This window comes from Sprattus sprattus, assembly GCF_963457725.1.
Source record: "Sprattus sprattus genome assembly, chromosome: 4".
In the NCBI taxonomy this organism is placed as follows: domain Eukaryota; kingdom Metazoa; phylum Chordata; class Actinopteri; order Clupeiformes; family Clupeidae; genus Sprattus; species Sprattus sprattus.
The window spans coordinates 38709997-38722985 of record NC_137923.1 but is presented as its reverse complement, the minus strand read 5'-3'; the positions used below and the strand labels follow the sequence as shown (position 1 = coordinate 38722985).

At 48.1% G+C, this 12989-nt stretch overlaps 1 protein-coding gene across 1 annotated transcript; it reads left to right on the top strand.

Annotated features, from left to right (window-relative positions):
• Nucleotides 1-3369, top strand: LOC308363849 (trypsin-like; the record flags this gene model as incomplete). The annotated part of the gene is made up of 5 exons (XM_080836733.1): nucleotides 1-40; nucleotides 581-731; nucleotides 1382-1635; nucleotides 2476-2612; nucleotides 3220-3369. The coding sequence occupies 5 exons, from the start codon at nucleotides 1-3 to the stop codon at nucleotides 3367-3369; spliced, it is 732 nt and encodes a 243-aa protein (XP_080692859.1).
• Between the last annotated feature and the right edge of the window lie 9620 nt (nucleotides 3370-12989).

Sequence of the window (12989 nt, the reverse complement as noted above, 5' to 3'; positions counted from 1 at the left end):
ATGAAGAGCCTGATTTTGTTGGCATTGCTCGGGGTGGCATGTGAGTAAACTGCAGTGAAACAGCACATAGGCGGTTATTTGAACGTTTTCATAGTTTGAGCTAGGAACTGTTAGGCAGGAGGTGTTAGTGATACAATAGTTAGCATGGCTGCCTACCAAACAGTTGACCCTAGCTCTCTGCCTGATAAGAGGAAGATGGCTTTGTAAGTAGATTCTACTACAGATCTACATGACCCTTGCCTTTAACAGGTTTCCCTTTTCACCACAGTCATCTGTGTGCCCAGCCTAGGGGGTTCAATCAAGTGCTTTCAGACAATGTTCATTGGTATTGGTATTATGCAAATAAGTATTATTAACTTAACCAACTTAATAGCCGACACTAGGAGAGACCTAGCCTGGATCAATCAGGTTCAAATGTATTTATTACACAATCAGCTGTAATCTGGGTTGTAATTGCATGCTGGTTTATCTCCACTTTTGGTGTGAGGTTCTTTTTCTCTTGATACCTTCTTGCATCTATACTTGTTGCAGAAAAACGTCTATCTTTAATACATATGTTGTTGTGGTTTGGCCGCTGTAGGGGCGTCAGATGAGAAGGTTGTGGGAGGTTATGAGTGCCCCAAGCACTCCGCGCCCTACCAGGTCTCCCTGAATGACGGCTACTTCCACTTCTGCGGTGGCTCCCTCATCTCCAGCCAGTGGGTTGTGTCTGCTGCCCACTGCTACAAGTCGTGAGTCCTTACCTCCTCTCTGAAAATAGCATCCACCTAACAAGGGTGTCCTAATCCACCAAGCACAAATCTATAGCATGGTGTCTGAATTCACCAAGCAGATATCTAAAGCATGGTGTCCGAATTAACCAAGCAGAAATCTAAAGCATGGCGTCCAAACTCACCCAAGCAGAAACTAAAAAGTGTGGTGTCTGAATCAACCACAAATTATAAAAGAGAAAACATACACCTGCTTATAGTTCTGGAACAGATCTTGTGCCGATCAGACACACCGATCCAGCAGACTGTCGGAAGCCTTTCCTCCGTTTGCTGCAATCTGTGTAGGTGTGTGAGTTTCATTGGATGACCAAATAACAGAAAAGCACTGATCACAGGTGCACTAAACCTTGGGTTAGAAAGGAGGATCTTCCAGGCGACCTGTGGTCTCTCTACAATTAGCATTAGCACAGGGTCGAAACTGCAGTACATTGTATATTCTCCCATACACAACAGTCAATGTACCTTATATAATATTTTTCCGGGTAACAACTCCATAATTAACACTTACTCTGTTAGAGTTGTCATTCTGATTGAAAGCCTGCTTTAGCATTAGCTCATGCTAAGTCTTAACTCATAACTAACTAAGCCTAGCTCTTCATTCTCCTCTGAAGTCGCATCCAGGTGCGCCTTGGTGAGCACAGCCACTCCTCCAACGATGGCAGCGAACAGACCATCGCCTCTGCCAAGATCATCAAGCACCCCAACTACAACGACAACACCCTGGATAACGACATCATGCTCATCAAGCTGAGCCGCCCAGCTACAATCAACAGCTACGTCCAGACTGTGGCCCTGCCCAGCAGATGCCCCGTGGCCGACGAGGGCTGCATGGTGTCCGGATGGGGCAACACCATCACCACCGGAAGTGGGTACCTGTCCTGGAGAATGTGAGGGTGTCTGTATGCATCAGAGTTTCTGTAACAAGCCGTCATAGGAGGCTTCACTGTTCATGTGTGTCTTAAAAAGTGTATCAGATTAAGTAAGTAGTAAGTAGTATAGTTACTCCTCTGTCATTATCTTTGTGCGCTTTATGTGTTTTTATTATACGGCTCTTCAGAACGTTCCAAAAAGTACCGTTGATTTGAATGGGCCATCCCTACGTCATACCCATACATTAATTCCTGCTAGCAGACCTCTGCCAAAGATAATCACCGCTGTCATTGGCAACGGGTTTTGTACTTCTAATTCACATCTTTCATATCATTCCGCCAGAAGTCCAGTAATTTTAACGCAACAGTAGAGAGTAATTTGAAGTCAGCAAGTAATGGGTTGCTATGCAACACCTGAAACTTCAAAGTTCTATTTGCTTGAAGAACTATTCATTTCTAAACGGGACACATGAAACGGCACCTAAATCATTAAAAAGAGGTATGTTGGAGGAATGTCTTGTATCGTTTTTGGCAAGTACCCGTATAATAAGCGGGATAATGTATTGTCCGGAGGTCATTCTACAAAAATAATTCCCTTCGGTACGAAACAACACCCTCCGCTGCGCGTCGGGGTGTTGTTCGCCCCGTCGGGAATTATTTTTGTAGAATGACCTCCGGACAATACATTATCCCTTACTTATGCAGGACTTCTTGCACAACAGGAGCCATTATGGGTTTAGTGTCTTGCTTAAGGACGCTTCGACAGGGAATCGAACTAGCATCCTTCTGATTACTAAACGACTTTACTACCTCCTGTACCCCTGTCGCCCCATCAGCTGCCATGCCTGACCGCCTGCAGTGCCTTAGACAACCCATCATCGATGATCGCATCTGCAAGAATGCCTACCCCCACCTGATGACTGAGAACATGCTCTGCTCTGGCTTCATGCATGGAGGAGCCAGCAGCTGCCAGGTCAGAGCCATGCCCAATGCCCCCTGGGATTATGACATCATAAATATAGATAACCCCAAGCATGACATCATAACTAGGGATCTGCCCTGTAATCATGATGTCAAAATAATAGATCACCGCAGAAAGCTTATCATAGACACAGATCTCCAATTGAATCATGATAGCATTGTCATTGATAATCTCAGGTCATCCCTAGAATTATGACATTATAACCACAGATAACCCCCGGAGTCCTCATATCATAATTCATGAATCACACACTGTGGAATCATGGCATAACTATAATGTATTGCTAGTAGAGTACTGAATGCCTTGACACATGAACTTCTGGGATCATGCTTCTACTATCATACCTTGTCCTGAGCATGTCATATCACTTAAAAGCTAGGCTGTCTCTGTGATGTGCAACATTTACTGTGACCATTTACTATGACCACATTCAAGACTGTACAAGTACGGAGAATGAGCTGACAGAAAATGAAAAGCAAAATCTATATTGAGGAGAGAACTGAAAGCCTACTCAAGCAGCTGAATGACTTCTTTGTGTGGGCGTGTGTCTGTCTGTGATGCGTGTGCGTGTGCGTGTGTGCGTGTTCATTCCATACAGGGTGACTCTGGCGGACCTCTGGTGTGCGGTGGCCAGCTGCAGGGTGTGGTCTCCTGGGGCTATGAGTGTGCTATGGAGGGCCACCCCAGTGTCTACGCCCGCGTGTGCCGTTACAACAGCTGGATCCAGGGTGTCATGAACAGCAACTAAAAACCCACACACACCTCTGTTCCAATGACACAATGCTGTCATGCTGAACTCTATGGCCAATAAAGACATTTGGGACTGAAATATGGCTTCCACAGAGACCTAATTTAATGAACACACATTCATGAACAAACCATCAGAAATGCTGTGACGTCATCACATTCAAGTCTTTGCTGGTAGCACAATCTTCATGACAAGATTTAGAGATTTTTTTTTTATTGACTACAGTTGTTTTTGCAGGTAAAAAAAATAGTATTGTGTAGTATTATTATTATTGTAAAGTTAAAACCACCGCACTTCCTGACAAGGACATCACATTAGTTTGTAGACATTAGTTAAGAGTAGAATAGGCAATGAACTGAACTATTCCTCGATGAGAAAAAAACTCACTGGCTGTGATATTTTCCATTAATTAACTAGTTCCTCTCCATGCTAAATGCACCAGTCCATGCACCAGTGGTTTCACACATGCATATCCGTGGTCATACAGGCACAGGAATCCAATCTTACACATAAAAACCTTTTTTTTCCTAAAAAGACACACTCAAATGATACTGAAATACTTCATACATTGAATTACAATGACAAAAGCCAGAACAATATGCCTAACAGTTAATTTGACTATTATGTAATTAAATATATATATATATATATATATATATATATATATATACAGCCGCGGAAAAAATTAAGAGACCACTTCAAAATTATCAGTTTCTCTGGTTTTACTATTTATTGGTATGTGTTAAAGTAAAATGTACATTTTTGTTTTATTCTATAACCTACTGGCAACATTCCTACCAAATTTCAAATAAAAATATTGTCATTTAGATAATTTATTTGCAGAAAAATGACAATTGGTCAAAATAGCAAAAAAGATGCAGTGTCTTCAGATCTCGAATAATGCAAAGAAAACAAGCTCATATTCATTTTTATACTACACAATACTAATGCTTTAACTTAGGAAGAGTTCAGAAATCAATATTTGGTGGAATAACCTTGATTTAAAATCACAACTTTCATGTGTCTTGGCATGCTCTCCACCAGTCTTTCACATTGCCGTTGGGTGACTTTATGCTACTCCTGGTGCAAGAATTCAAGCAGCTCGGCTTCTTTTCATGGCTTGTGACCATCCATCTTCCTCTTGATCACATTTCAGAGTTTTTTTTATGGGATTCAGGTCTCGAAATTGGGCTGGCCATGACAGGGTCCTGATCTGGTGATACTCCATCCACACCTTTACTGGCCTGGCTGTGTGGCATGGAGCATTGCCCTGCTGGAAAAAACACTTCTCAGAGTTGGGGAACATTGTCAGAGCAAAAGGAAGCAAGTTTTTCTTCCGGGACAACATTGTACTTTGCCTGGCTGAGGTTTGTAAAAGACCATAAGGATTGAACCAAAGCGGACTGGAGGGTCTCCTAGTTCGTCTTCTCTGATGAGTCCAATTTTCAGCTTTGCCCAACACATGGTCGTCTGATGGTTAGACGGAGACCTGGAGAGGCCTACAAGCCACAGAGTCTTGCACCTACTGTGAAATTGGACTCATCAGAGAAGACGAACTAGGAGACCCTCCAGTCGGCTTTGGTTCAACCCTTATGGTCTTTTACAAACCTCAGCCAGGCAAAGTACAACGTTGTCCCGGAAGAAAAACTTGCTTCCTTTTGCTCTGACAATGTTCCCCAACTCTGAGAAGTGTTTTTTCCAGCAGGGCAATGCTCCATGCCACACAGCCAGGCCAGTAAAGGTGTGGATGGAGTCTCACCAGATCAGGACCCTGTCATGGCCAGCCCAATTTCGAGACCTGAATCCCATAAAAAAAACTCTGAAATGTGATCAAGAGGAAGATGGATGGTCACAAGCCATGAAAAGAAGCCGAGCTGCTTGAATTCTTGCGCCAGGAGTAGCATAAAGTCACCCAACGGCAATGTGAAAGACTGGTGGAGAGCATGCCAAGACACATGAAAGTTGTGATTTTAAATCAAGGTTATTCCACCAAATATTGATTTCTGAACTCTTCCTAAGTTAAAGCATTAGTATTGTGTAGTTTAAAAATGAATATGAGCTTGTTTTCTTTGCATTATTCGAGATCTGAAGACACTGCATCTTTTTTGCTATTTTGACCAATTGTCATTTTTCTGCAAATAAATGATCTAAATGACAATATTTTTATTTGAAATTTGGTAGGAATGTTGCCAGTAGGTTATAGAATAAAACAAAAATGTACATTTTACTTTAACACATACCAATAAATAGTAAAACCAGAGAAACTGATAATTTTGAAGTGGTCTCTTAATTTTTTCCGCGGCTGTATATATATATATATATATTGAGCTTTAAACTAAATGATTCCTATTGGGAACAAAAATCTGCTTTTTGTGCATAACACGCCATCTGCTGTTTAAAATGGTCATGAACCTTGCAAGGCTGACGCTGAGGTAGAGTCAACCTTAGGTACGTCTCTGTCATGATATTTAGAGATATATAGTTTAGTCAACTCTCAGCCCCTTACCCGCTTCTTAGCACTGCAAAAAATGTCAGTGGGTGGAGTTCAGAGCTGGGGGTGAACTTACACTTTAAGGGTGTTAAGCATTCATGTAGAACTTACCTGCCCACCAATTCTGTCCAAGTCTCTAATTAGGGACCAGATGTGATTGACGGGAAATGACCTGTTCATTGACCAATCGAAGTACTTTCTATCACCACCCTGAGCCCGCCCCCTCAGGTCCCTATATATTGAAGGTGACTAAGCCGCTCATCCTCTGAAGACTCTGAGCCTTTGAGCCTCCAGAAGAAAACACGCACTGTGCACGCAACCTTATCACATCTGGTCCCTAACACAGGGAACCGAGGTTATACCTATAACCGACATGTTCCCTATCGCAGTTGGGTCTGCGATGTGATTGACGGGACCGTGTCTAATCCCGCGTGCAAAAGTGTCGGCCAATATACATATACACACGCCAACCCATTCGCCTTGCCCTCATAGAGGTTCATGTGGCGGCGGCAGTGTGTCTTATAAGGGGAATGAATTCAATATAAGAGAAACGGGACCACCGATCCCATGCTTATGAATACTTACACCCATCTGCGCCGTCCGCCTTTAATCAATAAAGGGAGACAGTCATGCAGTTAATAAAACATTGCATGTTGCATATGATCACAGATCACTCGCCTGCAACACGCTCTGCAGGAAACCGGGCTCCGCCACATCTAACATGTAGTAATTAATAAAGGTGTGGCGAGAGCTCCAGCTTGCAGCTTTGCAAATGTCATCCACTGAAACGCCCTTAAACAGGGCACAGGATGACGAAACTCCACGAGTAGAATGCGCACAAAGCTTCTGCGGGGGTTCCAATGACAAACTTGTATAGGACAAAGTGATAGCCTCCACCAGCCACCGGGAGAGGCTCGACTTTGTCAGGGGTTTGCTTTTGGCGCTTGCACCAAAGCATATGAATAACTGATCTGATTGCCTGAATAAACCAGTGCGCTCTACATAAATGCGTAGAGCGCGCACTGGGCAGAGCTTGTGCAAGTGCTCCTCCTCCGCTGATACGAAAGGAGGGGGCGAGAATACGGCCAACTCAATGACCTGGTTACGAAACGGAGTTGTCACTACTTTGGGTGTATATGCTGCGTTAGGCCGCAATACTACCCTGTCCCCGGCAATCGAAAACTGAATGCACGATGGGCTGACAGACAGCGCTTGCATGTCACCAACGCGCTTCTCGACACTAGTGCCAGGAGCAGCGCGGTTTTCAAAGAAGCAAACTTTAAGTCCACCGTTTCTAGGGGCTCGAACGGAGGACCCGTGAGTGCCCGTAACACAACTAGCAAATCCCAAGAAGGCATAAAGCGCGAAGCCAATGGATGATTACCCGGAGATTTGCCGTTAATGCCAATATGGCAGGCGGAAATAGCTGATAAATACACTTTGATAGTAGAAGCAGCTTTTCCTTCATCAAATAATTGTTGCAAGAATTCCAAGATGATGCCCAAGGCGCAATCAAAAGGGTCGTGCTGACGTGCAGGGCACCATCGCTCGAACATGCGCCACTTGAGCATATACAGAGATCGGGTCGACGTCGCCCGAGCGCTCTGTATAGTATTCACTACAGAATCCGACAGGCCTGACGCTAAGAGCCTGTTCCTCTCAGGAGCCATGCCCTGAGCTGCCAAGGCTCTGGCCTGGGGTGCCAAACTATCCCGTGAGCCTGTGAGAGGAGATCCCTGCGCAGAGGGAGCTCCCACGGAGGCTGCACTGACAATCTGATTAGTTCCGCCAACCATGGCCGATTGAGCCAATGGGGCGCCACTAATATCAACTCCAAACCCTCCTCTTCCACTCTGCGGATTACCTGATGTAGCAGAGGAACCGGAGGGAATGCGTAAAGACGCATGTTGGGCCATCGCTGGCTCCCAGCGAAAACCACAGAGGGCAGCAGGCGTTTTCTCTGTTCGCGAACAGATCCACCTGTGCCCTGTAAAACCAAAGCCAAATCTGGTTGATCACCTGACGGTGAAGGCACCAGTCTGCTGCTCGAGGGTTGCCCCTTGACAGAAGGTCGGCTCCGTTATTGAGATGACCTGGTATATGCACTGCTCTGAGAGAGCGAATGCGCTTCGCTGCCCACAGGAGCAGTCGGCTCGCCCAATGATAAAGTGCAGGGGAGCGCACCTCTCCTTGGCGATTTATGTAGGCCATGGCGGACATGTTGTCTGTTCTGACGAGAACGTGACGCCCGCTTAGAATGTGAATGAAATGTCGAAGCGCTAGGAAAATCGTTCGTAGTTCCAACACATTTATATGTGACGTGGCTTTTATATGATGACCAGAGCCCGTTCACAGAATATCCTTCGCATATCGCACCCCAGCTTGTAGTGGAGGCGTCTGTGGTGACGATAACGCGGCTCACTACTGCACCCAGCAGAGCCGCTTCTGAGAGGAAATGCGGGGATCGCCATACGGCCAAGGCCTGCCAGCATCTGCAATCCACCGTGATCAAGCGAAACTTGTCTCTGGCGGAGTCGAGTTTCAATGACAGATACCACGCCTGGAATGGACGCGCCTGAAGCATCCTGAGGGGGCGTGCCACTGCTGCGGCTGCCATCAATCCCAAGAGCTTCTGACAGCGAAGGGATGAGACCTTCTGTCCTAGTCTGAACATCTGCACGCATTCCCTGATAGCATCTATTCGTGCTGGCGACAGACACAACGTCATTGAAACGGAGTTTACTGTCATGCCTAGGAAGGGCACTGCCTGCTGAGGACGCAGCGAGCTTTTTTCTTTGTTCAGAACAAATCCGAGGCGGTACAGGTGTGCCACCACAAGATGGCACTCCCGCACCGCCTCTGCTTCTGAGCGAGAAGCCAGGAGCCAATCGTCCAGGTAGGTTCTCAATGGAGCGATGGTAGCCTCTACGCACTTTGTGAATACTCTCGGAGCTAGGGAGAGACCGAATGGAAGTGCGTGGAACTGGTATGCTACTCCGCCGAATGCGAATCTCAGATACTTGCGGTGTCTGGGATGAATCGGAACATGGAAGTACGCATCCTTGAGATCTAACGTGATCAGCCAATCGCTCGGCTTTATGAACTGAATCAGCCGGCGTGGAGTTAACATTTTGAACTTCAGCGGCATGAGAGACTTGTTCAGTATACGTAGATCTAATCTAGGGCGGTAATTCCCATCCTTCTTGGGGACGAGGAAATACTTGCTGTAATGGCCTGAGCTTGCATTCTCTGGCGACACTACGCTTATAGCCCTTTTCACGAGTAACGCATCTATCTCCTGTTGAAGGAAATGTGCGCGATCTCGTGGCACCCGTGATTGAATTACACTCGTAAACCTGGGCGGAGGCCTGGCGAACTGAAGAGTGTAACCACTTGAAATCGTTTTCAGCACCCAGGGCGAGACTGCGCATGCGCGCCAGCTCAAAACGCAGTCTGCCAGCCTGGGGCTCATATTGAATTTGTCGGCTACTAAGCTGCTCATCACCAATCTGTCTAAACCTTGATCTGACCCCACTCCTACGGAGGAGGGTGAGATCTGGGATTTTCCCCTCTTGGTTTGAATAAAAAATTGGTTTTGCGAACACAACGGGTGCATCGCGGGAGGGGAAAAGCAAGCTTGTCTTGTGTCTGCGCCTAACGGGACAGTGTCGAGAACATGGGAATGTAGTGCTTGTGGGAACATTTTCGTCATGCTGGACATGGGGTTTACATGAGCGCATCTGGCGACTTTCCCAGGTGGTGGCGGGCACACCACCTCCCCACCCTTTCGTTTCAGGGGGCGACGAACATCAGGGCACCTGCTGTCTGCCTCGCCCTCTCGTACCACGTTGTGTGGGTTTGTGCATGGCCCCGGAGCTTGTCTGTGCCGCTGGCTGCTGCTGCTGTTGCTGCTGTGGCTTAGCAGGCTGGGCCGGTGGCCGGAACGGGTTCTTGTTCCAGCTGCGGCGTGCGGCCACCTTAGCTGGAGGAGCTGGGGATCGGAACCCACTCCTTTTCACGCCCTGTGCCGGTGTGGTCTGCCCTGAAGAGGACATTGGCTCGGAGCTGCTCGACCGAGGCATCCACGACTGAAAAGCCTCACGGCTCTTCTGCTCAGCCTCGAACTTGTCGTTCATCGCCCCCACCGCATCACCGAACACGCCCTGGACGCTGACTGGAGCGTCAAGGAGTGGTGCTTTCTCCCTGTCCGAAAGCTTGGCCAGGGAGAGCCACAGGTACCTCTGCGTCAAACAGAAGGCCCCATGACTCGCCCCAGCCCCTGCGACGAGCATCTGGTGAGGCGGAGAGACAAATCCGTTGCTCTCCGTAGCTCCTCCACCGTCTCGTCGTCCCCCAGACGAGCTGCGAGCTCCGTGAGGAGCTTAGCTTGGTAGCGTTGGAGCAGCGCCGCCGTGTTCGTGGAACACGCGGACTGCCCCGCAGCCAGGTAAGCCTTCTCGGCCAGAACCGCCATGTGACGAGCGCTCTTGGTGGGTAGCACGGGTTTCTGGCCGAGGCGCATCGTGGGGGAAGCAGGGGAGAGATACCCTGCAACGGTGTCCTCCACCGGCGGAAAGGAGAGGAAGCCCTTCTCTTTCGCTCGGTCTACACGGAGGTACTCCGCAAACCCCGGAACCGGAGCGCGCCCTGAATACGGCGCAGCCCATGAGGTCTCCAACTCCTCGTGAACCTCTTCAAAGAAGAGGATGTTTGAGGAAGTTGGCTGGGGTGGGTCACCGTAGTACTCTCCGTCCAACAATGCAGAACGCATGCTGGGCGGAGGGGGGAGGGGGAGACCAAGCCGGCTCGCCGCCCTCACCGCTACCTCGTGTAGCTGGTGACCCAGGTTCCGGGAGTGTGCCGTAGGCTTCATAGCCTTCGGCACGTCACCCATCACCATGTCTGTGTCCTCGTCCGAGTCCTCGAACGAATCCTCCAACAGACTCTCTCCTCTGGTGTGGACGTCCAACTCGTCGAGCTGGACGTCGAGCTCAGACAGCGGCTCGGCGGCCTCCGCAGTCACCGCGACTGGGGCCACCGAGCGCATTGGGGAAGAGCAGGAGGACCCAGCGGCTACCCGAAGGAAACCACCAGGCCCACTGCTGCTCCCAGGGCGAGGGGAGCCTCGTCCGTCCGGGGACACCACCCCGGACAGCACAGGCTGCACCCCCGGACGCAGGTTCTCTCTCTCCCATAGAGAGAGGCGTTTCGTGACTTGTGCCGTCGTCATTGCGGCACAGAGCGCACAAGCAGGAGGGATATCTCCGAACAACACCGCCTCAGCGTGCCCCCTGCCGAGGCACAGCGTACAGCGGCGATGCCGGTCACCCTTCTCCCGGGCATGGCCACAGTCTGGGTAGACTCTGGACATCTTGATCTGAAAAGAGACACAATTAGCAAGAGCTAATCAACTGTTACTGTTGTATTGTATATTTCTGTCACACTGGCCCGCTGCTCCTCCAGTGTGACTGATAGCCGTACATTATGGTGTGTTAGCATGACGTTTTAGCCCGCTCTAATTCGAATTACTGCACCGGCTGTGTCTCATATACTCCTGCCTTGAGTAGTGGCATGTTGAAATGACTGTGCCCATCCCTACTCGTAGCCTTGATACATTTGTTAAGGTTAGCTTACCTTAGCTGAAGGTCAATGCTTACCTGTTCGGGAGAAAATCAGCCAACTCTACATCCATCTTGAAATCCTTCTGGGCTCTTAGCTATCTTTTTATGATTTTATAATTTTATGATTTAGTACAGGAAATATAATACTGGTCCTTAAACGTCAACCTTGCTTTCTGTTTTATGAAAACTTTTGGTCAAGCATTACCATACACACACACCTTTCTCTTGCTTACAACTTTAAGTGTTAAATAAACAAATTCTTATCATGTGTTAGCCATGCCCTGCTATTTTTGCATTGATACACCCTCATGGAAAACTGTCCTATTAGTGACTAGTAAGACTTTTTTTTTTATACCATTCATGTGCTCGGAACTATGGTATTATTACAATAGTTCTTAAAGCACATGAAGCCCACAGTGGTTTCTGTATTAGTGTTTCCTGCTGAATGTGCTTCAAAATAAAAGGGTCAACCAAAGAAATTGCCATATTTGAGGAACCAAATTCCGATGCTGCATAGTTGTCAGAAATGAATGAAGATGACTGAGCCATGAAAACTCGAAAAGCTCATCAATCAGCTTCAATAGGATTGGGCGCAGTCGCCGACTCTGAAACCCCACCAGAACCCGTGACCAGTGGCTCAGGTGCTTGCAATGCTGCCTCACAGCAAGAAGGTCATGGGTTTGATTTCGCTTTTGGCTCTGGGGGGCAGGTCCTCCCCAGACCTTCAGTGCTCAGGTGGGCTATTTACCTGGCCTTTCTGTGTGGAGTTTGCATGTTCTCCCCGTGTTCACAAGGGGTTTCCTCCAATAAGAACCCCAAAAGAAAAACATGCAAAAAAAGAACACTCTCCTGTCCGTCCGTGACCCAGACGGACAGTTCACTTGGTCCCCTTGCGCTGAGAAGCTGACCACTGCTCCTGTGTGTTTGTGTGTGTGTGTGTCCTGTGTCGCCGCCTTCAAAAATACACGTGTGTGTTGCAGTGTGTCGCTTGTGGCAATAAAGAACTGACTGAAGTCAGCCTTGTTTGTTTGTGTTGTTTGTTGATAAGAGCTACACCCCGGCCAGGACCAGGGATCGGGATGCTCCAGTGTTCCCAGTGAGGACGTGGGAAGCAGCCACACTGGTAGCTTGAGGACTAGCCGTTGATATCACCGCAGCTCAATCAGTAGTCAACACCGTGGCAGCAGGACCACTTGATCTTTGCAGACATGACCGAGATGGTTGGCCGCCGCTGGATCTTAACCTGTTCAAGGCTATCCTACCTTGGACAGTAGCAGAGGGAGGGAGTAGGAAGAGCTCATGCTCCAGCCTGTGGTCTCCTGGGGTAAAGCACCGGTGTGCCAGGATGACCTGTAGGAGAGTGAGGAAGAGGAAGCGACTTGACAAACCACCGCTGAGCATTAAAGGACAGCTGGCATATATTAGATACAAGTTATTATTTTATTATGTGGGGAGGTCAGTCCTCAGTTCGGGAGCCTAATGGCGCTTTGTGGTGTGCCGAGGAGGGA